We start from the raw sequence: 27,456 nt of genomic DNA on the forward strand, positions 1-27,456 counted from the left end.
CACATACACACACCCCCTCCACACTCACAACACACCCTCCCCACCACACACACACACCCTCCACACTCCACACACACACACACTCACACACACACACACACACTCACACACACACACTCACACACACACACACACACTCACGCACTCACATACACACACCCTCCACACTCACACACACTCACACACACACACCCTCCACACTCACACACACACACCCTCCACACACACTCACACACACACACACACACACACACACACACTCACACACACTCACACACACTCTCACACACACACACACACACACACACACTCACACTCACACACACTCACACACACTCTCACACACACACGCACACACACATACTCACACATACTCACTCACACACACACATTCAGACTCACACACACACTCACACTTACTCACACACACACACACTCACACTCACTCACACTCTCACACACACTCACACACACACACACACACACACACACTCACACACACACATACACACACACATACTCGCACTCACTCACACACTCACACACGCAGTCACACACACACACACTCACACTCACACACACACACACACACACACACACACACTCACACACACACACACACACACACACACTCACACACACACATACACTCACACACATACACTCACACACACACTCGCACTCACTCGCACACTCACTCACACACACACATACACACACACATACACTCACACAGACACACACACTCACACACACACACTCACACACACACATACACTCACACACACACTCACACACACACATACACTCACACACACTCAATCGCACTCACACACTCACACAGACACACACTCACACACACACATACACTCCCACAGACACACACTCACACAGACATACTCACACACTCACACAGACACACACTCACACACACACATACACTCACACAGACACACACTCACACAGACATACTCACACACTCACACAGACACACACTCACACACAGACACACACTCACACAGACACACACTCACACACACACATACACTCCCACAGACACACACTCACACAGACATACTCACACACTCACACAGACACACACTCACACACACACATACACTCCCACAGACACACACTCACACAGACACACATACAGGGAATGAATGCCGAGCGGTTTCATTACCACCTCTCAAATCTAATGCAGTGACAGACCAACTGAAAGTACAACAGGCTTAAATCGGTCCGGGTAGGGAGAGCGGGAAAGAATTGAAAATCAAAGTAAGCTAACATATTCGTCTTTATTCAGTCAGCTGTAAGAGGAATAGAGCGTGAAGACAGGCAGAGACCAACGTTCCCACTGCCGGCCGTGCTTCGGACTGGAGATCTGCGCTGGCCGCTCACTGCCATTGACGCGGCAGAAACCGCGCAGACGCAGAAATTTCAACAGGCGCACAGCCAGTTAGAGAGACTGCGCAGGGCAAAAACAATTAGAGGGAACATTGGCGCAGACTTCAAACAATCTCAATATAACATGGAGAAATGTGACGTTACCCACTGTGGTAGGAAAATTAGAAAAGCAGAGTATTGTTTAAACGCTGAGAGATTGGGAAATGTTGGTGTTCAGGGGGACCTGGGTGACCTTGTGCACCAATCACTGAAAGTTAACCTGCAGGTACAGCAAGCAATTAAGAAAGCAAATGGTATGTTGGCCTTTATTACAGGAGGACTTGAGTATAAGAGTAAAGACGTCTTACTGCGATTATATCGGGCCCTGGTGAGACCACACCTGGAGTACTGAGCACAGTTTTGGTCTCCTTACCCAAGGAAGAATATACTTGCCATAGAGGGAGTGCAACAAAGGTTCACCAGACTGATTCCTGGGATGGGGGGATTGTCCTATGAGGAGAGATTGAGTAGAATGGGCCGTTATTCTCTAGAGTTTAGAAGAATGAGAGGTGATCTCATTGAAACATACAACATTCTTACAGGGCTTGACAGGGTAGATGCAGGGAGGATGTTTCCCCCCGGGCTGGGGAGTCTAGAACCAGGGGGGTCACAGTCTCAGGATAAGGGGTCGGCCATTTAGGACTGAGATGAGGAGAAATTTCCACTCAGAGGGTGGTGAATCTTTGGAATTCTCTGCCCCAGAGGGCTGTGGAGGCTCAGTCTTTGAGTATATTCAAGGCTGAGGTCGATAGATTTTTGGACTCTAGGGGAATCGAGGGATATGGGGATCGGGTGGGACAGTGGAGTTGAGGTCAAAGATCAGCCATGATCTCGTTGAATGGCGGAGCAGGCTCGAGGGGCCGAATGGCCGACTCCTGCTCCTATTTCTTATTATGATCTCATAGAAAGCACCTCTGCGGTAAATACTGTGACGGGTTAATGTACAGCGTGATGCTGGTGACCGGAGGAATCACCGAAAGAAAGACTTGCATTTGTCCTGGGGGCCAATATTTGCCCCTCAACCAACATAACACAAAACAGATTATCTGAGTCATTATCACATTGCTGTTTGTGGGAGCTTGCTGTGCGCAAATTGGCTGCCGTACTATATAAATGCAAGTCTTTCTTTCATCTTAACAAGGATCGATGCCCTATAGTGGGCAGAGGGGGCCATAGGCTTAAAGTAATTGGTGTGAGGATTAACGGGGATTTGAGGACAGGTCAAAGGCGCTATATAAATGCAAGTCTTTCGCTTTCTTGCACTCTTACAGCACCTTTCCCAACCTCAGGGTGTCCCAAAGCGCTTTACAGCCAATGACGTGTAATCAGTGGTGTAACATGGGGACATCGTGCCAACCTGGGTGTCTGGCCTCTGCTTGGCACGGCTGGGTTGAGTTGAGTTGAGTGCAGTGCCCCCTCACCCTGACACCTTGTACTTATCTCAGATACCAGCGGGGAAAATGTGAGTCCGTTTGTATTTTCGAGAGGCACGGCAGGAATTTCACGCGGACTTTGCCTGTTGCTCGCAAATCCAGGGGTATTTCATGGTGCACACGTTGTCGTTCCATTGTCCCTTGTCATCGGTGTGGACACAGTCCTCGCCCTGGTTCCCGATATTGTTGGGTTCTCCATCAGCCCAGAACCTTCAAACACAAAAGGCCAGAGAGCTAGCGTGACATAGCGAATTGTCCGGGACGGCAGGTTACTCTCGAGGATCGTAGGAGCAACAACTCGCATTTATATAGCGCAGCGATACGTGCTGAGGTGCTCCACTGGGTCATGTAGCGCCCATTTTACAGGCACTTGTTGCTGGGTTTTCGGCTTGGCTGATTTCGGGGGCGGTAATGGCGGCGGGGGCGGTAAAGTTAGCGCCCGGGAACAGTTTGCGCCTCAGTCAGTAACATTGGGCGGCTGGGCCCTGGGTCAGGGGGCGCAGCGCTAAGGGAGGTGTTGTACACCTCTCTCCTGGGGCGTTAGGATGGGAAACTCCCGAGCTAAAGAGCCGGGCCGGGAGCGCTCCCAGAGACGCCTGGGGGCGGGCGGGGGGTGGGGGGAACCTAAAACACCCACAAAAACATTCCCAAAACATTGCCCACGGCACCACAACACAAATCGCTAAACAAATGAAAAGGACAAACAATCACCTTACCTTGGGACGACATTACTCACCTCTCCGCTGTCGGTATCGTTGGTCCGCCCCGATTTCCCGGGCGGTCAGTGCGGGGCGCGCTGCGGGGCGGACGGGTCGGGCAACGGCCCAAACTCGCGCCGGTGTCGAGACCAGGGGGCGTTGTACACACCGGGCGCAGCTCTCCCCGGCGGTGCTGCTCCGCGCTGCCGCTAAACCCGACCCCGAGGATCGCCGCGGGGCGCTGGGGGCTGACCGCCCGCCCAGAACACCTCACCCCCCCCCCCCCCCCGCCATCGCTGCCGCTCCGGAGCGAAAATCCTCCGCTAAGCGTGCTTGCAAGTCCCCAAAATGGCGGGCGGGAAACGCGCCACCCACCATATTGGGCAAGGACAAACAAGGACGTGTCCTTTACCCACGCCGGAAACAAGCATTAGGCCCTCTGCATGTGGCGATGAGCGGTCTAACATCTGCTTGAGACCTCCGTCTGCCACGTTGCTTTGATCTGAGGCATTAGCGTTGCTGCACGATTCGGGCCATGGGCAACAGCCCAGCACAGAGGGCCAGGCCTGCGCCCTGCAATGGGAGGCCCAGCCCAGCACAGAGGGCCAGGCCTGCGCCCTGCAATGGGAGGCCCAGCCCAGCACAGAGGGCCAGGCCCGCACTCTGCAATGGGAGGCCCAGCCCAGCACAGAGGGCCAGGCCTGCGCCCTGCAATGGGAGGCCCAGCCCAGCACAGAGGGCCAGGCCCGCACCCTGCAATGGGAGGCCCAGCCCAGCACAGAGGGCCAGGCCCGCACTCTGCAATGGGAGGCCCAGCCCAGCACAGAGGGCCAGGCCTGCGCCCTGCAATGGGAGGCCCAGCCCAGCACAGAGGGCCAGGCCCGCACTCTGCAATGGGAGGCCCAGCCCAGCACAGAGGGCCAGGCCTGCGCCCTGCAATGGGAGGCCCAGCCCAGCACAGAGGGCCAGGCCCGCACTCTGCAATGGGAGGCCCAGCCCAGCACAGAGGGCCAGGCCTGCGCCCTGCAATGGGAGGCCCAGCCCAGCCCAGAGGGCCAGGCCTACACTCTGCAATGAGAGACCCTGTACAGAGGTCCAGGCTCGCGCGTCCCACAGTGGGAGGCCCAGCCCAGCACAGAGGGCCAGGCCCGCACTCTGCAATGGGAGGCCCAGCCCAGCACAGAGGGCCAGGCCCGCACTCTGCAATGAGAGACCCTGTACAGAGGTCCAGGCTCGCGCGTCCCACAGTGGGAGGCCCAGCCCAGCACAGAGGGCCAGGCCTGCACTCTGCAATGAGAGACCCTGTACAGAGGTCCAGGCTCGCGCGTCCCACAGTGGGAGGCCCAGCCCAGCAATCAGGAGCACGAGTTCCTCTCTGATCATTTTTTTTCCCTTTCTCAGAAGTTTGTTTATTTGAAAAACCATTTGAAGAGAGGATCTCCATCAGGACTCCTTGTGTCGAACCAGGAATTACACTTATCAGGAAGGCACAACATATCAGACAGATGTTGCTTACTGTAATGTATTTGCTTCATGGGTTCTTTGCTTACTCCAGTCGTCCTGGTTAACCCTTGCCACTGGATAAAGGCCTCGCTCTGTCAAGCCCGTGTGGTGGCTGATGTCCAACGGTCACCCCACATTAAAAAAATCCACGCACAGACATCTTCCACTCCCTCGATTGGAGTTCAGGACTGGAACATCGGGTCCCTCATTGAAACATCTGTGAATTCGTGGAAGCAAGTCATCCTCGTTCGAGGGCCCGCCTATGATAATGATCTTTGCTTAAGAATTCACAGCAACACATTGCTATTAAGAACCAGTTGGTTTATTAGCAAAAGGTTTAACAATCACACGACACATTACCGGTTCATCCACCAGGCTCACAACCACCGTACTCACAGGGCATACATTATGCTCACCACTATTTAATGTATACACCTGTGCGCATGCTCACGGGTTTGTAGAGCTGTTCCCACCGGTACGCTCGCGGCCTTCTGCGAGAGGTGGGCGCCGGAGGGACTGGAGTGCATTATTACCTCCGGCAACCAAATTTTAATTTGATTTTATATGTTTTAAAGTTTAATTTGTTTTAAATGCTGGTTTTAGTGTCCCCCTCCCCTTTTATAGGGGGCACTTGTAAATTATGGTTTTAGGGCCCAAAAAACCCACAAAAAAAACTACAAAAATACAAAAAAAAACACAAAAAAAAGGGCCTTGGGAAATGTTTGGAGTGTCCCCCAGATCGGGGGGGCACTTGATCTAACTTTATTTTGTCTCCTTAAAAAGAGTTGTAGAGCTGTTGAGGTGGGAGTGGCTTAGCCAGTCACGTGACGTTCACAAGACTCAATAAAACCCCGGCCAGTTGGGTTCGGGGGATCCATGATGGGGCAGGTGGTTGTGAGCCTGGTGGATGAACCGGTAATGTGTCGTGTGATCGTTAAACCTTTTGCTAATAAACCAACTAGTTCTTAATAGCAAATGTGTTGCTGTGAATTCTGAAGCAAAGAACCCATGAAGCAAATACATTACAGCTATGACAGGTTCTGTGTCATAGTTTCTCACAGTATCCAGCTGTGGGGCTTTGCGGCGTTATTGAAAATGACGATATTGGAGCCTGCGTTTTGACATCTATTTTTGATGGAGTAAAGTCAGCCGCGCTGACTGTTCCGTAAGTCGCTCCGATGGCCAGCGCTTGGCCCTGGTATGGTGTAATTGTTAAACAAACTCACGTTGGTGTTGTTTCATAAGCAGTGCCGTCCACCCATTGCCAGTTGTCCTCATTCACATGATCAGTCAGACCAATCCAGTATCTCTTGGTATTGCTTTCAATCGTAAGAAAATACTGTGCAAGGATAGAAATAGAATTAGTAGTTAAGAAAAGGGAAAATATTTAATAAGAACTTAAGGAATAGGAGCAGGAGTCGGCCATTCGGCCCCTCGAGCCTGCTCCGCCATTCAATGAGATCACGGCTGATCTTCGACCTCAACTCCACTTTCCCGCCCGATCCCCATATCCCTTGATACCCCGAGAGTCTAAAACTCTATCGATCTCAGCCTTGAATATACTCAAAGACTGAGCCTCCACAATCCTCTGGGGCAGAGAATTCCAAAGATTCACCACCCTCTGAGTGAAGAAGTTTCTCCTCATCTCAGTCCTAAATGGCCGACCCCTTATCCTGAGACTGTGACCCCTGGTTCTAGACTCCCCAGCCCGGGGGAAACATCCTCCCTGTATCTACCCTGTCAAACCCTGTAAGAATTTTGTATGTTTCAAATGAGATCACCTCTCATTCTTCTAAACTCCAGAGAATATAGGCCCAGTCTACTCAATCTCTCCTCATAGGACAATCCCCCCATCCCAGGCACTGTCGGAGGAGCAGTACTGAGATAGTGCCACAGTGTCAGAAGGGCAGTACTGAGGGAGTGCCGCACTGTCGGAGGGGCAGTACTGAGGGAGTGCTGCACTGTCAGAGGGGCAGTACTGAGGGAGTGCTGCATTGTTGGAGGGGCAGTACTGAGGGAGTGCCGCACTGTCGGAGGGGCAGTACCGAGGGGGTGCCGCGCTGTTGAAGGGGCAGTACTGAGGGAGTGCTGCACTGTCGGAGGGGCAGTACCGAGGGAGTGCTGCACTGTCGGAGGGGCAGTACTGAGGGAGTGCTGCATTGTCGGAGGGGCAGTACTGAGGGAGCGCCGCACTGTCGGAGGGGCAGTACTGAGGGAGCGCCGCACTGTCGGAGGCGCAGTACTGAGGGAGCGCCGCACTGTCGGAGGGGCAGTACTGAGGGAGCGCCGCACTGTCGGAGGGGCAGTACTGAGGGAGCGCTGCACTGTCGGAGGGGCAGTACTGAGGGAGAGCCGCACTGTCGGAGGGGCAGTAGTGAGGGAGCGCCGCACTGTCGGAGGGGCAGTACTGAGGGAGTGCTGCACTGTCGGAGGGGCAGTACTGAGGGAGTGCCGCACTGTCGGAGGGGCAGTACTGAGGGAGCGCCGCACTGTCGAAGGGGCAGTACTGAGGGAGTGCTGCACTGGCAGAGGTGCCGTCTTTCAGATGATACGTTGAACCGAGGCCCCTTTCCCCCCACCCCTGTCACTTTATGTCTCCTCCTAAGCTGCCACACTTATAGGAACAGAAGGAGGCCATTCGGCCCTTCTAGCCTGCACCGCCATTCAATGAGTTCATGGCTGAACATTCAACTTCAGTACCCCATTCCTGCTTTCTCGCCATACCCCTTGATCCCCCTAGTAGTAAGGACCTCATCTAACTCCTTTTTGAATATATTTAGTGAATTGGCCTCAACAACTTTCTGTGGTAGAGAATTCCACAGGTTCACCACTCTCTGGGTGAAGAAGTTCCTCCGCATCTCGGTCCTAAATGGCTTACCCCTTATCCTTAGACTGTGACCTCTGGTTCTGGACTTCCCCAACATTGGGAACATTCTTCCTGCATCTAACCTGTCTAACCCCGTCAGAATTTTAAATGTTTCTATGAGGTCCCCTCTCATTCTTCTGAACTCCAGTGAATACAAGCCCAGTTGATCCAGTCTTTCTTGATAGGTCAGTCCCGCCATCCCGGGAATCAGTCTGGTGAACCTTCGCTGCACTCCCTCAATAGCAAGAATGTCCTTCCTCAGGTTAGGAGACCAAAACTGTACACAATACTCCAGGTGTGGCCTCACCAATGCCCTGTACAACTGTAGCAACACCTCCCTGCCCCTGTACTCAAATCCCCTCGCTATGAAGGCCAACATGCCATTTGCTTTCTTAACCGCCTGCTGTACCTGCATGCCAACCTTCAATGACTGATGTACCATGACACCCAGGTCTCTTTGCACCTCCCCTTTTCCTAATCTGTCACCATTCAGATAATAGTCTGTCTCTCTGTTTTTACCACCAAAGTGGATAACCTCACATTTATCCACATTATACTTCATCTGCCATGCATTTGCCCACTCACCTAACCTATCCAAGTCGCTCTGCAGCCTCACAGCATCCTCCTCGCAGCTCACACTGCCACCCAACTTAGTGTCATCCGCAAATTTGGAGATACTACATTTAATCCCCTCATCTAAATCATTAATGTACAGTGTAAACAGCTGGGGCCCCAGCACAGAACCTTGCGGTACCCCACTAGTCACTGCCTGCCATTCTGAAAAGTACCCATTTACTCCTACTCTTTGCTTCCTGTCTGACAACCAGTTCTCAATCCATGTCAGTACACTACCCCCAATCCCATGTGCTCTAACTTTGCACATCAATCTCTTGTGTGGGACCTTGTTGAACGCCTTCTGAAAGTCCAAATATACCACATCAACTGGTTCTCCCTTATCCACTCTACTGGAAACATCCTCAAAAAATTCCAGAAGATTTGTCAAGCATGATTTCCCTTTCACAAATCCATGCTGACTTGGACCTATCATGTCACCTCTTTCCAAATGCACTGCTATGACATCCTTAATAATTGATTCCATCATTTTACCCACTACCGATGTCAGGCTGACCGGTCTATAATTCCCTGTTTTCTCTCTCCCTCCTTTTTTAAAAAGTGGGGTTACATTGGCTACCCTCCACTCCATAGGAACTGATCTAGAGTCAATGGAATGTTGGAAAATGACTGTCAACGCATCCACTATTTCCAAAGCCACCTCCTTAAGTACTCTGGGATGCAGTCCATCAGGCCCTGGGGATTTATCGGCCTTCAATCCCATCAATTTCCCCAACACAATTTCCCGGCTAATAAGGATTTCCCTCAGTTCCTCCTCCTTACTAGACCCCCCGACCCCTTTTATAACCGGAAGGTTGTTCGTGTCCTCCTTCGTGAATACCGAACCAAAGTACTTGTTCAATTGGTCCGCCATTTCTTTGTTCCCCGTTATGACTTCCCCTGATTCTGACTGCAGGGGACCTACGTTTGTCTTTACTAACCTTTTTCTCTTTACATATCTATAGAAACTTTTGCAATCCGTCTTAATGTTCCCTGCAAGCTTCTTCTCATACTCCATTTTCCCTGCCCTAATCAAACCCTTTATCCTCCTCTGCTGAGTTCTAAATTTCTCCCAGTCCCCAGGTTCGCTTCTATTTCTGGCCAATTTGTATGCCACTTCCTTGGCTTTAATACTATCCCTGATTTCCCTTGATAGCCACGGTTGAGCCACCTTCCCTTTTGTATTTTTATGCCAGACAGGAATGTACAATTGTTGTAGTTCATCCATGCGGTCTCTAAATGTCTGCCATTGCCCATCCACAGTCAACCCCTTAAGTATCATTCGCCAATCCATCCCAGCCAATTCACGCCTCATACCTTCAAAGTTAGCCTTCTTTAAGTTCTGGACCATGATCTCTGAATTAACTGTTTCATTCTCCATCCCAATGCAGAATTCCACCATATTATGGTCACTCTTCCCCAAGGGGCCTCGCACAACGAGATTGCTAATTAATCCTCTGTCATTACATAACACCCAGTCTAAGATGGCCTCCCCCCTAGTTGGTTCCTCGACATATTGGTCTAAAAAACCATCCCTTATGCACTCCAGGAAATCCTCCTCCACCGTATTGCTTCCAGTTTGGTTAGCCCAATCTATGTGCATATTAAAGTCACCCATTATAACTGCTGCACCTTTATTGCATGCACCCCTAATTTCATGTTTGATGCCCTCCCCAACATCACTACTACTGTTTGGAGGTCTGTACACAACTCCCACTAATGTTTTTTGCCCTTTGGTGTTCTGCAGCTCTACCCATATAGATTCCACATCATCCAAGCCAATGTCCTTCCTAACTATTGCCTTAATCTCCTCCTTAACCAGCAATGCTACCCCACCTCCTTTTCCTTTTATTCTCTCCTTCATGGCTGATCTGTATCTTAACTCCATCTACCCGTCTTAGTTTCATAAACCTCAATACCCTCAGCCAACAAAAATGACTCTGGTTTGGATCTGGAAAATATTGTCAACCCCATGTGGAATAGAGAGATGGAACAGGGCTCGTTGTGACAGCTTAGCTTTACCTGCTCGTTACGGTCGTTAATGACCACGAGGTGGGACCCACGGAGGGAACAGTACAGGTTGCTCGAGTTCCAAGTGACCTCCTTATTTGAAAAGTAGTAGCAGCTCCCGTTGAAGTGTTGCCAGTAGCGAGGGCATTGAAGGTTTTGGCACGCTGAAAAACAGTCAACATTCAGAGAGGCCACCTCCGCAAAACAGCCGACATTTCACTAAATCAACACCGCCCAGCAGGCAGGACCTGCCGTCAAACACGGTTGTCGGGTTCAAGAGGGGTCCCATGGTGTACTTACCCCGAAAAACCTCCAAAGTAATGATTTCCCTCCAATTCTGGCCTCATGGGCATCCCCCGGTTTCCATCGGCCCACCATCGGTGGCCGTGCCTTCAGCTGCCTGGGCCCCCAAGCTCTGGAACTACCTCCCTAAACCTCTCCACCTCTCTTTCGTCCTTTAAGACGGTCTTTAAAACCTACCTCTTTGACCAAGCTTTTGGTCACCTGTCCCTAGTATCTCATGTGGCTTGGTATCAATTCTGGTTTGATATGGCCCTTGTGAAGCACCTTGGGCGTTAATGGTGCAATTAAGTACAAGCTCCTGGTGTTTAACAATAACCCTGATTTGTATAGCATCTTTATATAGCACCTTTAACAAAGTAAAATGTCCCAGGGCACTTCACAGCAGTGTTATAAGTCAAGGGCAACGGCAGCGAAGAGTGACGTCATCAAGGTGCAGGTCGGTGATTGGAGCGTGGGCAGGTACAGCAGGAGCGGCGAGGTCGGGGCGAAGGAGCGGCGAGAGATTGTAGGGGGACGTGATCGGGGCCCAGGGGAGGCTTGAGTTCTGGGCCAGGGGCCCAGGGGCAGCACGGGCCCAGCCCACACTGTGCGATATGTGTGCGCGCACTGGGTCCGTGCAGCAGAGCAGGTCTCCAGTCGTCCTGGTTAACCCTTGCCACTGGACCAAGACCTAGCTCTGTCAAGCCCCGTGTGGTGGCTGGTGTGCAACGGTCACCCCACGTTAAAAAAATCCACGCACAGGCATCTTCCAACCCTTCAGGATGTAGTTCGGGATCTGGAATATTAGGTCCTTCACTGAAACATCTGTGAGCTCATCCCTTTTTGGCGTGGAAGCAAGTCATCTTCGATACGAGGGACCGCTGATGATGATAAGTCAAAACAAATCAATTTGACACCAATCCACAGCAGAAATTAGGGCAGGTGACCAAAAGCTTGGTCAAAGAGGTAGATTTTAAGGAGCGACTCCAAGGATGAAAGAGAGTTGAGGGGTTTAGGGAGGGAGTTCCAGAGCTTAGGGCCCAGGCAACAGAAGGCACGGCCACCGATGGTGGAGCGATTATAACCAGGCCAGAATTAGAGGAGCGCAGATATCTCGGGGGAGTAGGGGGTGGGTTGTGGGGCTGGAGAAGATTACAGAGGCAGGGAGGGGCGCGAGCCATGGAAGAAAGATGCTTTCTATATCTGATGTCCCCACATGGCAAAGCATTCTAGCTTTCCAAGAAGAGGAACGCAAATCCCGCCACTACGGCAAAGCAGCCCAACCCTCCATGGTGGCCGCACCCTCCGAACGTCACTAAGTCCGTCTGGCCAAGCATCGACAGTCTCAGTGGATTACTGAGAGTACCACCCAGAGTTGACTCAGCTCTGAACTCCATCAACAGGTGTGTCCTTTGTCGTACGGATCCCCCTCCATACACAGACCCCTTTCGGGGATCGGACTGCCCCCCCCAGCAGTGCTCCCACTACCAGTGGTGGGCTCCTTAACCGCTCCCCGCCTGACTGTCGATCGGGCTGACCTTTGGGCGGAGAACCCTCCAAAACTCTGTTCCCCTGCCTGCACAACCTGCCCCTCTCAGTACTTCAGTTCAGTCGATTATCTTCAGATAACTCACCAGGTTCCGGCAGCATTTCCACTTTTCTGGAGATCTTGGCTATTATTTCAATAGTCTTCTTCGACAACACTGCCAAAACTAGACAGCAAATAGGAATCAGGAGAGAAAATAACACACACTCACACACACTCACACACACACACACACACTCACACACACACACACACACACGCACACACACTCACACACACACACACACACTCACACACACACACACACACACACACACTCACACACACTCACACACTCTCACACTCACACACGCACCTGGGCAGAATCGGAACCAATGTCCTCGGGGGAGTGTTTGCTAGTGCTGTTGGGGAGGAGTTAAACTAATATGGCAGGGGGATGGGAACCAATGCAGGGAGATAGAGGGAAACAAAAAGGAGGCAAAAACAAAAGACAGAAAGGAGATGAGGAAAAGTGGAGGGCAGAGAAACCCAAGGCAAAGAACAAAAAGGGCCATTGTACAGCAAAATTCTAAAAGGACAGAGGGTGTTAAAAAAACAAGCCTAAAGGCTTTGTGTCTTAATGCAAGGAGTATCCGCAATAAGGTGGATGAATTAACTGTGCAAATAGATGTTAACAAATATGATGTGATTGGGATTACGGAGACGTGGCTCCAGGATGATCAGGGCTGGGAACTCAACATCCAGGGGTATTCAACATTCAGGAAGGATAGAATAAAAGGAAAAGGAGGTGGGGTAGCATTGCTGGTTAAGGAGGAGATTAAGGCAATAGTTAGGAAGGACATTAGCTTGGATGATGTGGAATCTATATGGGTAGAGCTGCAGAACACCAAAGGGCAAAAAACGTTAGTGGGAGTTGTGTACAGACCTCCAAACAGTAGTAGTGATGTTGGGGAGGGCATCAAACAGGAAATTAGGGGTGCGTGCAATAAAGGTGCAGCAGTTATAATGGGTGACTTTAATATGCACATAGATTGGGCTAACCAAACTGGAAGCAATACGGTGGAGGAGGATTTTCTGGAGTGCATAAGGGATGGTTTTTTAAACCAATATGTCGAGGAACCAACTAGGGGGGAGGCCATCTTAGACTGGGTGTTGTGTAATGAGAGAGGATTAATTAGCAATCTCGTTGTGCGAGGCCCCTTGGGGAAGAGTGACCATAATATGGTGGAATTCTGCATTGGGATGGAGAATGAAACAGTTAATTCAGAGACCATGGTCCAGAACTTAAAGAAGGCTAACTTTGAAGGTATGAGGCGTGAATTGGCTGGGATGGATTGGCAAATGATACTTAAGGGGTTGACTGTGGATGGGCAATGGCAGACATTTAGAGACCGCATGGATGAACTACAACAATTGTACATTCCTGTCTGGCATAAAAATAAAAAAGGGAAGGTGGCTCAACCGTGGCTATCAAGGGAAATCAGGGATAGTATTAAAGCCAAGGAAGTGGCATACAAATTGGCCAGAAATAGCAGCGAACCTGGGGACTGGGAGAAATTTAGAACTCAGCAGAGGAGGACAAAGGGTTTGATTAGGGCAGGGAAAATGGAGTATGAGAAGAAGCTTGCAGGGAACATTAAGACGGATTGCAAAAGTTTCTATAGATATGTAAAGAGAAAAAGTTAGTAAAGACAAACGTAGGTCCTCTGCAGTCAGAATCAGGGGAAGTCATAACGGGGAACAAAGAAATGGCGGACCAATTGAACAAGTACTTTGGTTTGGTATTCACGAAGGAGGACACGAACAACCTTCCGGTTATAAAAGGGGTCGGGGGGTCTAGTAAGGAGGAGGAACTGAGGGAAATCCTTATTAGCCGGGAAATTGTGTTGGGGAAATTGATGGGATTGAAGGCCGATAAATCCCCAGGGCCTGATGGACTGCATCCCAGAGTACTTAAGGAGGTGGCCTTGGAAATAGTGGATGCGTTGACAGTCATTTTCCAACATTCCATTGACTCTGGATCAGTTCCTATGGAGTGGAGGGTAGCCAATGTAACCCCACTTTTTAAAAAAGGAGGGAGAGAGAAAACAGGGAATTATAGACCGGTCAGCCTGACATCGGTAGTGGGTAAAATGATGGAATCAATTATTAAGGATGTCATAGCAGTGCATTTGGAAAGAGGTGACATGATAGGTCCAAGTCAGCATGGATTTGTGAAAGGGAAATCATGCTTGACAAATCTTCTGGAATTTTTTGAGGATGTTTCCAGTAGAGTGGATAAGGGAGAACCAGTTGATGTGGTATATTTGGACTTTCAGAAGGCATTCGACAAGGTCCCACACAAGAGATTGATGTGCAAAGTTAGAGCACATGGGATTGGGGGTAGTGTACTGACATGGATTGAGAACTGGTTGTCAGACAGGAAGCAAAGAGTAGGAGTAAATGGGTACTTTTCAGAATGGCAGGCAGTGACTAGTGGGGTACCGCAAGGTTCTGTGCTGGGGCCCCAGCTGTTTACACTGTACATTAATGATTTAGATGAGGGGATTAAATGTAGTATCTCCAAATTTGCAGATGACACTAAGTTGGGTGGCAGTGTGAGCTGCGAGGAGGATGCTGTGAGGCTGCAGAGCGACTTGGATAGGTTAGGTGAGTGGGCAAATGCATGGCAGATGAAGTATAATGTGGATAAATGTGAGGTTATCCACTTTGGTGGTAAAAACAGAGAGACAGACTATTATCTGAATGGTGACAGATTAGGAAAAGGGGAGGTGCAAAGAGACCTGGGTGTCATGGTACATCAGTCATTGAAGGTTGGCATGCAGGTGCAGCAGGCGGTTAAGAAAGCAAATGGCATGTTGGCCTTCATAGCAAGGGGATTTGAGTACAGGGGCAGGGAGGTGTTGCTACAGTTGTACAGGGCATTGGTGAGGCCACACCTGGAGTATTGTGTACAGTTTTGGTCTCCTAACCTGAGGAAGGACATTCTTGCTATTGAGGGAGTGCAGCGAAGGTTCACCAGACTGATTCCCGGGATGGCGGGACTGACCTATCAAGAAAGACTGGATCAACTGGGCTTGTATTCACTGGAGTTCAGAAGAATGAGAGGGGACCTCATAGAAACATATAAAATTCTGACGGGGTTAGACAGGTTAGATGCAGGAAGAATGTTCCCAATGTTGGGGAAGTCCAGAACCAGAGGTCACAGTCTAAGGATAAGGGGTAAGCCATTTAGGACCGAGATGCGGAGGAACTTCTTCACCCAGAGAGTGGTGAACCTGTGGAATTCCCTACCACAGAAAGTTGTTGAGGCCAATTCACTAAATATATTCAAAAAGGAGTTAGATGAGGTCCTTACTACTAGGGGGATCAAGGGGTATGGCGAGAAAGCAGGAATGGGGTACTGAAGTTGAATGTTCAGCCATGAACTCATTGAATGGCGGTGCAGGCTAGAAGGGCCGAATGGCCTACTCCTGCACCTATTTTCTATGTTTCTATGTTTCTATCTCTCACACACACACACACTCACACACACACACTCTCACACACACACATTCTCTCTCACACATACACTTACACACACTCTCACACACACACATTCTCTCTCACACACACTCACACACACTCACACACACACTCACACACACACACATTCTCTCTCACACACACACTCACACACACACACATTCTCTCTCACACACACACTCACACACACTCTCACACACACACATTCTCTCTCACACACACTCTCACACACACTCACACACACACTCACACACACACATTCTCTCTCACACACACACTCACACACACACACATTCTCCCTCACACACACACTCACACACACTCTCACACACACACATTCTCTCTCACAGACACACTCACACACACTCACACACACACACTCTCACACACACTCTCACACACACATTCACACACACACACTCTCTCTCACACACACACTCACACACACACACACACATTTTCTCTCACACACACACACTCAGACACACACACTCTCTCTCACACATACACTCACACACACTCACACACACATTCTCTCTCATTCACACACTCACACACACACTCACACACACATTATTTCTCACACACACACACACACTCACACTTACACTCACATTCACACACACTCACAATTACACTCACATTCACACACACACACACACTCACTCACATTCTCACAATCACACACACACACACACACACACTCACTCACATTCACACACTCACACACACACACACACTCTCTCACATTCACACACTCACACACACACTCACTCACAGATACACATACACACTCACACACACACAGAAGGAGGCCATTTGGCCCATCGTGCCTCTCTGAAAGAGCGATCCAGTTAGTCTCACTCCCCCCTGCTCTTTCCCCATAGCATCGCAAATGTTTCCCATTATCAGCCTCTTCACTGGGGAAGTAAATCCCTCAATGGAAAGATTTAAGGCCCCCCAAAAGGGAATATGATTTATTCAGGAGCACATATCAGCCCCTCAACAGGTACAACCACACTACGAGCAATTCCATGTAAACCCCCTGTTTGTGTTTGAAGATGATTCGGAGTTGGAACTTCACTGTTTCTCATGATCGAAGATCAGAAAGTGGAATGGTTGGATCTTAGATTGAAATATAGCATTGCGGGGCACCGATTCAGTTCATTGTGTTTGAATTTGATGAATACTGAGTGAGATTGGTGATATCTGCTCCCGAGTCCCCAGTGACTGATTCCTGCTCAAATTGTTCCCGGCGCTGCCTCTCAATAGACCCAACAGTGTCCCACTCACGTTTTGTGGCCATCTGCTTCACTTCACTCACAATACGGCGTTCGAGATTCATCAGCTCCGATTTTTCTGAAACTAAAACGTGAGAAGTAATGTAGCCTCCAAGGTTAGAATTTGTTACCTGAAAACTTGACTATTCCAACGCGCTCCTGGCTGGCCTCCCATATTCTACCCACCGTAAACTTGAGGCCATCCAAAACTTGGCTGCCCCGTGTCCTAACTCACACCAAGTCCCGCTCACCCATCACCCCCTGTGCTCGCTGCCCCGTGTCCTAACTTGCACCGTGCCCCGCTCACCCATCACCCCCTGTGCTCACTGCCCCGTGTCCTAACTCGCACCAAGTCCCGCTCACCCATCACCCCCTGTGCTCGCTGCCCCGTGTCCTAACTTGCACCGTGCCCCGCTCACCCATCACCCCCTGTGCTCACTGCCCCGTGTCCTAACTCGCACCGAGTCCCGCTCACCCATCACCCCCTGTGCTCGCTGCCCCGTGTCCTAACTTGCACCGTGCCCCGCTCACCCATCACCCCCTGTGCTCACTGCCCCGTGTCCTAACTCGCACCAAGTCCCGCTCACCCATCACCCCCTGTGCTCGCTGCCCCGTGTCCTAACTTGCACCGTGCCCCGCTCACCCATCACCCCCTGTGCTCACTGCCCCGTGTCCTAACTCGCACCGTGTCCCGCTCACCCATCACCCCCTGTGCTCGCTGCCCTGTGTCCTAACTCGCACCAAGTCCCGCTCACCCATCACCCACTGTGCTCACTGCCCCGTGTCCTAACTCGCACCAAGTCCCGCTCACCCATCACCCCCTGTGCTCGCTGCCCCGTGTCCTAACTCGCACCAAGTCCCGCTCACCCATCACCCCCTGTGCTCGCTGCCCCGTGTCCTAACTCGCACTGAGTCCCGCTCACCCATCACCCCCTGTGCTCGCTGCCCCGTGTCCTAACTCGCACCGAGTCCCGTTCACCCATCACCCCCTGTGCTCGCTGCCCCGTGTCCTAACTCGCACCGAGTCCCGCTCACCCATCACCCCCTGTGCTCGCTGCCCCGTGTCCTAACTCGCACCGAGTCCCGCTCACCCATCACCCCCTGTGCTCGCTGCCCCGTGTCCTAACTCGCACCAAATCCCGCTCACCCATCACCCCCTGTGCTCGCTGCCCCGTGTCCTAACTCGCACCGTGTCCCGCTCACCCATTACCCCCTGTGCTCACTGCCCCGTGTCCTAACTCGCACCGAGTCCCGCTCACCCATTACCCCCTGTGCTCACTGCCCCGTGTCCTAACTCGCACCGAGTCCCACTCACCCATCACCCCCTGTGCTCACTGCCCCGTGTCCTAACTCGCACCAAGTCCCGCTCACCCATCACCCCTTGTGCTCGCTGACCTACGTTGGCTCCAGGTTAAGCAGCGCCATTCGATTTCAAAATTCTCATCCTTGTTTTCAAATCCCTCCATGGCCCTCACCCCTCCCTATCTCTGTAATCTCCTCCAGCTCCACAAACCCCCGAGATATCTGCACTCCTCAAATTCTGGCTACTTGCCCATCCCTGATTATAATCACTCAACCATCGGTGGCCGTGACTTCAGATCAGCCATGATTTATTGAACACGGAGCAGGCTCAAGGGGCCGAATGGCCGACTCCTGCTCCTATATCTTATGTTCCGTTGCCAAGGCTCTGACTTTGGAACTCCCTCCCTAAACCTCTTCGCCTCTCCTTCCTCCTTTAAAACACTCCTTAAAATATGTAATGTATTTGCTTCATGGGTTCTTTGCTTAAGAATTCACAGCAACACATTGCTAATAAGAACTAGTTGGTTTATTAGCAAAAGGTTTAACAATCACACGACACATTACCAGTTCATCCACATGGCTCACAACCACCTGCCCCATCGTGGATCCCCCGACCCCAACTGGCCGGGGTTTTATTGAGTCTTGTGTACATAAGAGCAAAAGAAATAGGAGCAGGTGTAGGCCATATGGCCCCTCGAGCCTGCTCTGCCATTTAATACGATCATGGCTGATCCGTCATGGACTCAGGTCCACTTCCCTATCCGCTCTCCATAACACCTTATCCCATCGTTTAAGAAACTGTCTATCTCTGTCTTAAATTTATTCAATGTCCCAGCTTCCACAGCTCTCTGAGGCAGCGAATTCCACAGATTTACAACCCTCTGAGAGAAGAAATTTCTCCTCATCTCAGTTTTAAATGGGCAGCCCCTTATTCTAAGATCATGCCCTCTGGTTCTAGTCTCCCCCATCAGTGGAAACATCCTCTCTACATTCACCTTGTCAAACCCCCTCATAATCTTATACGTTTCGATAAGATCACCTCTCATTCTTCTGAATTCCAATGAGTAGAGGCCCAATCTACTCAACCTTTCCTCATAAGTCAACCCCCTCATCCCCGGAATCAACCGAGTGAACCTTCTCTGAACTGCCTCCAAAGCAAGTATATCCTTTCGTAAATATGGAAACCAAAACTGCACGCAGTACTCCAGGTGTGGCCTCACCAATACCCTGTATAGCTATAGCAAGACTTCCCTGCTTTTATACTCCATCCCCTTTGCAATAAAGGCCAAGATACCATTGGCCTTCCTGATCACTTGCTGTACCTGCATACTAACCTTTTGTGTTTCATGAACCAAGTACCCCCAGGTCCCGCTGTACTGCGGCACTTTGTAATTTTTCTCCATTTAAATAATAACTTCCTCTTTGATTATTTTTCTACCAAAATGCATGACCTCACACTTTCCAACATTATACTTCATCTGTCACATTTTTTCCCACTCACTTAGCCTGTCCATGTCCTTTTGCAGATTTTTTGTGTCCTCCTCACACATTGCTTTTCCTCCCATCTTTGTATTGTCAGAAAACTTGGCTACGTTACACTCAGTCCCTTCTTCCAAGTCGTTCATATAGATTGTAAATAGTTGGGGTCCCAGCACTGATCCCTGCGGCACCCCACTAGCTACTGATTACCAACCAGAGAATGAACCATTTATCCCGACTCTCTGTTAGTTAGCCAATCCTCTATCCATGCTAATATATTACTGACATCGTGTGATTGGCTGAGCCACTCGCAACTCAACAGCTACACCAACCTGTGAGCATGCGCACAGGCGCACACATTGCAAAATCTACCACCCCGGTCCAAAAATCTCCTTATGTGGCTCGGGTCAGATTTTGTTTGAAAACGCTCCTGTGAAGCACCTTGGGATATTTTACTATGTTAAGGGTGCTATATAAATGTTAGCTATTGTTGTTGACCTATGTTCTCATACAGGTACAACCTCCGAAATTCGGAAATCTCGGGACTGAGGCCGTTCCGCATTTCGGGACACTTCGCCCGGTCGTATTCTGGGCTAAAAAAAAACGCTCGAGAAAAACTAGCGTTTCAGCCCCACAGACAGCAGTAGGTATGAAGACCTGCAAAAAAGGTGAGTTACAGTTTTTATTTTTGAATAGTTTTCATTCTCAATGATTCAATAGGTTCCCCCCCACCCCCCTCCCATTGAAGGGTTACGGACCTAGAGCTGGTAATTGGGATTGGACTGGATGACCTTTTGTTGGCCGGTGCAGATATAATGGTAAGTACTGCAGGGAATCGAATACGGCCAGGGTGATCTCCTGGACTAGTGTCGATCGCCGGGATGGGTCGGAGAGGGATTTTCCCAGATTTTTTTTCTCCCTAAATTGGCCTGGGTTTTTATCTGGTTTTTGCCTCTCCCAGGAGATCACATGGCTCCGGTCGGGGTGGAGTGTGGAATGTTTCAGTGTAAGGGGTGTCACAGTGGTGTGGGGCGGACTGGTTGGGCCGGGTGCTCTTTGCCTTTCCCTCATTGTTCATCGGTTTATATGTAACCTTCAGGGCTGCTGACCGAGGGCCGTGTGGCTCTTTGTCGGCCGGCGAGGACACGATGGACCGAAATGGCCTCCTTCTGCCCTGTAAATTTCTATGTTTCTAATAATTAAGTGTTTTGTGAATGTTTTGTGATTTTTTTAATTTTCTTATTTTTTGCAATTTATTGGTGTGTGTGCCTGTGTGTGTGTGTGGGGGGGGGAATTATTTACTGTAGTAAAAAAAACTATTTGGCCCAGCTGTGACCCGTAGTTAGTTCGAAAAACACCCCGCCCGGGAATAACCTGTGTTGCCGTCCATTGGGAGAACGGTAGGTATGAAGACCTGCAAAAAAAGGTAATTCAAATATTTATATTTCTTTGTTCTTTTTCAGGAATAACCTAAATTAGGCCTTTAAAAAATAGCAGTGTGATTTTTTTGCCGAAAACTGCCGGAAAAATACTGTCACCAAAAACCGAATCTCTAGCCCATGCGCGGAGTTTAAAAAAAAAAATGTTCCGGATTTCGGATCATTTCCCGGATTTCGGACGACCGCTCCACGGATCAGCGGGAAGTCCGGATTTCGTAACGTTCTGGAGTTTGGAACTGCGGACTTGAGAGTTCGTACCTGTACCGTCTTGTAGGCTCTACCTTTTCGCTGAGCTGCAGTCAAGATTCAAACCCCCACTTGACCGCGTATAACTCACCGTTAACCAATGCCTGAGAGACTTGCATCTGGACTTGGGACTGAAATTCCTCCACCACCTTGTTCGTCTCTGAAGCTTAAAAGTTGACAACAGTTTAGGTGCTAAGTTCGGTAGCATAGTGTTTCTGTTACTGGACTCGTAATCCATGGACTATGTACAGTAGACACCTCAAGTTGCTGGAGAAATATCGCCAACGATGTCTCCGCAAGATCCTACAATCCCCTGGGAGGACAGGCACACCAACATCAGCGTCCTCGACCAGGCCAACATCCCCAGTGTCGAAGCACTGACCACACTCGATCAGCTCCGCTGGGCGGGCCACATTGTCCGCATGCCAGACACGAGACTCCCAAAGCAAGTGCTCTACTCGGAGCTCCTTCACGGCAAAGAAGCCAAAGGTGGGCAGTGGAAACGTTACAGAGACACCCTCAAAGCCTCCCTGATAAAGTGTGACATCCCCACTGACACCTGGGAGTCCCTGGGCCAAAGACCAGTCCGCCCTAAGTGGAGAAAGTGCATCCGGGAGGGCGCTGAGCACCTCGAGTCTCGTCGCCGAGAGCGCGCAGAAACCAAGCGCAGGCAGCGGAAGGAGCGTGCGGCAAACCAGTCCCACCCTCCCCTTCCCTCAACGACTATCTGTCCCACGTGTGACAGGGACTGTGGTTCTTGTATTGGGACTGTTCAACCACCTGAGAACTCACTTCAGGAGTGGAAGCAAGTCTTCCTCGATTCCGAGGGACTGCCTATGATGATGATGAGTAATCCAGAGACTGAGGCTGATGATCCAGAAACATGAGTTCCAATCCCACCACGGCAGCTGGGGAATTTAAATTCATCTGCTTCACTGATGTCCTTTAGGGAAGGAAATCTGCCGCACTTACCCGGCCTGGTCTAAATGTGACTCCAGACCCATCAACATCATCATCATCATAGGCGGTCCCTCGTATCGAGGGTGACTTGCTTCCACACCAAAAAGGGATGAGTTCACAGGTGTTTCAATGAAGGACCTAATATTCGAGATCCCGAACTACATCCTGAAGGGTGGAAGATGCCTGTGCGTGGATTTTTTTAACGTGGGGTGACCGTTGCACACCAGCCACCACATGGGCTTGACAGAGCTAGGGCTTGGTCCAGTGGCAAGGGTTAACCAGGACGACTGGAGACCAGCTCTGCTGCACGGACCCAGTGCGCTCACATATCGCACAGTGTGGGCTGGGACCAGACCCACAGCAATGTGATTGACTCTTAACGACCCTCTGGAAAGGCCCAGCGAGCCACTCAATTGTAGTCAAGAAGGCAGCTCACCACCACCTTCTCGAGGGCGAGTAGGGATGGGGCAATAAATACCGGCCTTGCCGGCAATGCCCACATCCCGTCAATGAATAACAAAAAAAAAACCCGAGAGGTTTGAAAGTAAATTCTCCAAACCCGAATTACCAGCCACATACCCTTCAAAATGTGCCATTAAAATGATCCATCGTGAAAGCCCGATTGACCAACGCAAGCCAGTCTTTAACAAGTCTAAATCTGGTGTGGGAGCACCTTCACCACACGGACTGCAGCGGTTCAAGAAGGCGGCTCACCACCACCTTCTCAAGGGGCAATTAGGGACGGGCAATAAATGCTGGCCTTGCCAGCGATGCCCACATCCCAAGAATGTATTATAAAAAAACAACATGGACATGAAGTGTGAAGTTACTCACATTTATTGACTCCAGTGATCAGAAGAATGAGGACGATGCCCAGAAGGATGAAGAGTAGGAGCATTAGCCCCGGCCCACAGAAAAATGACTTGAATCGGCTAGCTGGGATATTAAAAACATGGCACCAGTTAGAATATCATATTATAGAGCATTAAAATCGTCAAAATAATGGGCAAATGTAATCGCTGCCAAATGAGCTCACTTTTATCATTTATTCTCGAAAGCAATAAGCCTTTAAAAAGCTAATGCCAAAAATACCATGAACACGTTGTGATGCAAGTAAAGGAAACATTGCATTTATATAGCGCCTTTCACAACCTCAGGGCATCCCAAATCGCTAGTGGCCAATTAAGTATTTTGGAGTGTGGTCACTGTTGTAATGTGGGAAACGCAGCAGCCAATTTGCGCACAGCAAGCTCCCACACACAGCAATGTGATAATGACCGGATAATCTGTTTTTGTTGTGATGTTGATTGAGGGATAAATATTGGCCCCAGGATACCGGAGAGAACTCCCCTGCTCTTCTTCAAAATAGTGCCGTGGGATCTTTTACATCCACCTGAGAGAGCAGACGTGGCCTCGGTTTAACGTCTCATCGAAAAGACGGCACCTCCAACAGTGCAGCGCTCCCTCAGTACTGCCCCTCCGACAGTGCGGCGCTCCCTCAGTACTGCCCCTCCGACAGTGCAGCGCTCCCTCAGTACTGCCCCTCCGACAGTGCGGCGCTCCCTCAGTACTGCCCCTCCGACAGTGCGCCGCTCCCTCAGTACTGCCCCTCCGACAGTGCGGCACTCCCTCAGCACTGCCCCTCCGACAGTGCGGCACTCCCTCAGTACTGCCCCTCCGACAGTGCGGCGCTCCCTCAGCACTGCCCCTCCGACAGTGTGGCACTCCCTCAGTACTGCCTCTCCGACAGTGCGGCACTCCCTCAGTACTGCCCCTCCGACAGTGCGGCGCTCCCTCAGCACTGCCCCTCCGACAGTGCGGCACTCCCTCAGTACTGCCCCTCCGACAGTGCGGCGCTCCCTCAGCACTGCCCCTCCGACAGTGTGGCACTCCCTCAGCACTGCCCCTCCGACAGTGCGGCGCTCCCTCAGCACTGGAGTGTCAGCCTGGATTTTATTTGGTGCTCAAGTACCTGAAGTGGCATTTGAATCCACAGCCCACAAAAAGGATTAGAATCAAGGGTTATACACCTGAAGCTCAGTCAGCAAGAAAAATAATCTCCACTTGAAAGATGTGACAAAGTAAGCTGCCTCTCGCCAGTTGGGCCACCCCACCGCAGTCTATTCAGCAGCAATAACACTTGCTGTGTCTTTCCACCTTTGTGTTACATTTAAAGACACGTCCTGTGAGGAACAAGTTCCTGGCTTCAGCAGTTGATGGAGCTCTCGAGCTCTTTGAAAGCTCAGCTTTGACTCCGTGGTAGCACCAGCGCCTCCGAGTCAGAAGGTTCTGAGCACTTACTCCAGGCTGCCGCTCTCACTGCAGTACTGAGGGAGTGCCGCACTGTCGGAGGGGCAGTACTGAGGGAGCGCCGCACTGTCGGAGGGGCAGTACTGAGGGAGTGCTGCACTGTCGGAGGGGCAGTACTGAGGGAGCGCCGCACTGTCGGAGGGGCAGTACTGAGGGAGTGCCGCACTGTCGGAGGGGCAGTACTGAGGGAGCGCCGCACTGTCGGAGGGGCAGTACTGAGGGAGCGCCGCACTGTCGGAGGGCCAGTACTGAGGGAGCGCCGCACTGTCGGAGGGGCAGTACTGAGGGAGCGCCGCACTGTCGGAGGGGCAGTACTGAGGGAGCGCCGCACTGTCGGAGGGGCAGTACTGAGGGAGTGCTGCACTGTCGGAGGGGCAGTACTGAGGGAAAGCTGCACTGTTGGAGGGGCAGTACTGAGGGAGTGTCACACTGTCGGAGGGGCAGTACTGAGGGAAAACTGCACTGAGGGAGGGGCAGTACTGAGGGAGCGCCATATTGTCGGAGGGACAGTAATGATGGAGTGATGCACTGTCGGAGGGGCAGTACTGAGGGAGCGCCGCACTGTCGGAGGGGCAGTACCGAGGGAGCGCTGCACTGTCGGAGGGGCGGTACTGAGGGAGCGCTGCACTGTCGGAGGGGCAGTATTGAGGGAGCGCTGCACTGTCGGAGGGGCAGTACTGAGGGAGTGCCGCACTGTCGGAGGGGCAGTATTGAGGGAGCGCTGCACTGTCGGAGGGGCAGTAGTAAGGGAGTGCTGCACTGTCGGAGGGACAGTACTGAGGGAACGCTGCACTGTCGGAGGGGCAGTAGTGAGGGAATGCTGCACTGTCGGAGGGGCAGTACTGAGGGAGCGCCGCACTGTTGGAGGTGCCATCTTTCGGGTGAGACGTTAAAGCTCTCTAGTGGATGTAACAGATCCCACGGCACTATTTTGAAGAGGAGCAGGGGAGTTATCCCCGGTGTCCTTGGGCCAATATTTATCCCTCAATCAACATTGCAAAAAAAAAATTATCTGATCATTATCAGATTGATGTTTGTGGGAGCTTGCTGTGCACAAATTGGCTGCCGCATTTCCCACATTACAACAATGACTACACTCCAAAACTACTTCATTGGCTGTAAAGCGCTTTGGAACGTCCGGTGGTTGTGAAAGGCGCTATATAAATGCAAGTTTTTCTTTTATTCATTTTCTTTTGAAAATCCCTCCATGGCCCTCGCCCCTCCCTATCTCTGTAATCTCCTCCAGCCCCACAACCCCCCCCCCCCCCCCGAGATGTCTGCGCTCCTCCAATTCTGCCCTGTACTGAGGGAATGTTCAGTCACGATCTTAGCGAATGGTGGTGCAGGCTCGAAGGGCCGAATGGCCTACTCCTGCACCTATTTTCTATGTTTCTATGTTTCTATGTTGAGCATCCCCGATTATAATCGCTCCACCATCGGTGGCCGTGCCTTCAGCTGCCTGGGCCCCAAGCTCTGGAACTCCCTCCCTAAACCTCTCCACCTCTCTCTCCTCCTTTAAGACGCTCCTTCAAACCTCCCTCTTTGACCGAGCTTGAGGTCACCCGCCCTCGTACCTCCTTATGTGGCTCGGTTGATGGATTCACGCTCCTGTGAAGTACCTTGGGACGTTTTACTATGCCAAAGGCACTATATAAATAAATGCAAGTTATTTTTCTGTTGCTGTACAAACAGTTAGCGATAAGTGAGCAAATTGTGATTTGCGAAGAGATTTAGCAAAAACTGCAAGGTACCATACAACATTACAACAGTGACTATGCTTCAAAACGTACTTCATTGGCTGCAAAGCGCTTTGAGACGTCCGGTGGTCGTGAAAGGTGCTATATAAATGCAAGTCTTTATTTCTTTTAAACAACAAGGTCCCAACTGAAAGGAACAGGTCCCCCGCACCCCCCGAGCAGTGTCGGTTTTATTTGGACATTGCTCAGGCCACAGGAAGACATAATTGAAGAAGATTCTGACCAGTAAGATGTTGTCCTGACCAACATTCCCCGCCTCCCCCCCACACCCCCAGTCAAAACCAAAATCAGATGTGTAGCTCTCATGAATATTTATGCGTCAAAATGCTGTGGGGACCACTGGCCCGCTCACTCCCATCCTCACTTCACTTTAATGTACCTGGAATCCACTTTGAACGATGCTCATTCTGCTGACTGTCCACAGCAAACCTCTCAAAGCCTTCTTCTCCAGCCATCCTGTACGACGATGCAGGAACCAGCGCTGAGCTTCACAATGATCTGCTGAAGGAATGGGCAACGTTATATCGCCAAGCCCGCGAGCACTTCCTAAAACCCAAGGGCAGATTCCAGTGTGATCCCTCCCGCCTCCTGCCAACATCCGGTGCACCCATTTTGCAGAATTGAAACCACTTCGAGTAAAGCTGACACAGATGTTTATGAATTATATAAATATTACGGAAGGAGTCAAACGATCCAAACTTTCCAAACTGCAACCCTCAGCATTATTAAGGCACCCAGTTCAGAAAGAGGACCGAGTGTCCT

General features: G+C 50.8%; 1 protein-coding gene across 4 annotated transcripts; it reads right to left on the reverse strand.

Annotated features, from left to right (window-relative positions):
- Nucleotides 1-1,279: 1,279 nt before the first annotated feature.
- On the reverse strand, nt 1,280-27,204 carry LOC139237795 (hepatic lectin-like). 4 transcript variants are annotated; one of them, XM_070867005.1, is made up of 8 exons: nt 27,074-27,204; nt 23,462-23,563; nt 21,759-21,833; nt 17,215-17,286; nt 12,485-12,562; nt 10,581-10,732; nt 6,307-6,419; nt 1,280-3,089 (listed from the first exon to the last, which is right to left on the reverse strand). In XM_070867005.1, exons 1-8 carry the CDS (start codon nt 27,147-27,149, stop codon nt 2,948-2,950), a joined length of 810 nt encoding a protein of 269 aa, XP_070723106.1. In that variant the 5' UTR covers nt 27,150-27,204; the 3' UTR covers nt 1,280-2,947. The 4 variants fall into 4 exon arrangements, with proteins under 4 accessions (XP_070723106.1, XP_070723108.1, XP_070723107.1 ...); XM_070867007.1 differs by lacking the exon at nt 27,074-27,204 and adding an exon at nt 24,658-24,848; XM_070867006.1 differs by lacking the exon at nt 27,074-27,204 and adding an exon at nt 24,600-24,848.
- Between the last annotated feature and the right edge of the window lie 252 nt (nt 27,205-27,456).

Source organism: Pristiophorus japonicus, chromosome 24, assembly GCF_044704955.1.
Source record: "Pristiophorus japonicus isolate sPriJap1 chromosome 24, sPriJap1.hap1, whole genome shotgun sequence".
NCBI classification, from domain to species: Eukaryota; Metazoa; Chordata; class Chondrichthyes; family Pristiophoridae; genus Pristiophorus; species Pristiophorus japonicus.

What these genes read in the sequence shown, in the direction of transcription:
- LOC139237795 (XM_070867005.1), bottom strand. Translation starts at nt 27,149, where the DNA reads ATGGCTGGAGAAGAAGGCTTTGAGAGGTTTGCTGTGGACAGTCAGCAG. An exon ending in GATCACTGGAGTCAATAAAT is followed by an intron (nt 21,834 to 23,461) that starts GTGAGTAACTTC and finishes TCAACTTTTAAG; the next exon opens with CTTCAGAGACGAACAAGGTG. An exon ending in GCTTATGAAACAACACCAAC is followed by an intron (nt 3,090 to 6,306) that starts GTGAGTTTGTTT and finishes TTGTGTTTGAAG; the next exon opens with GTTCTGGGCTGATGGAGAAC.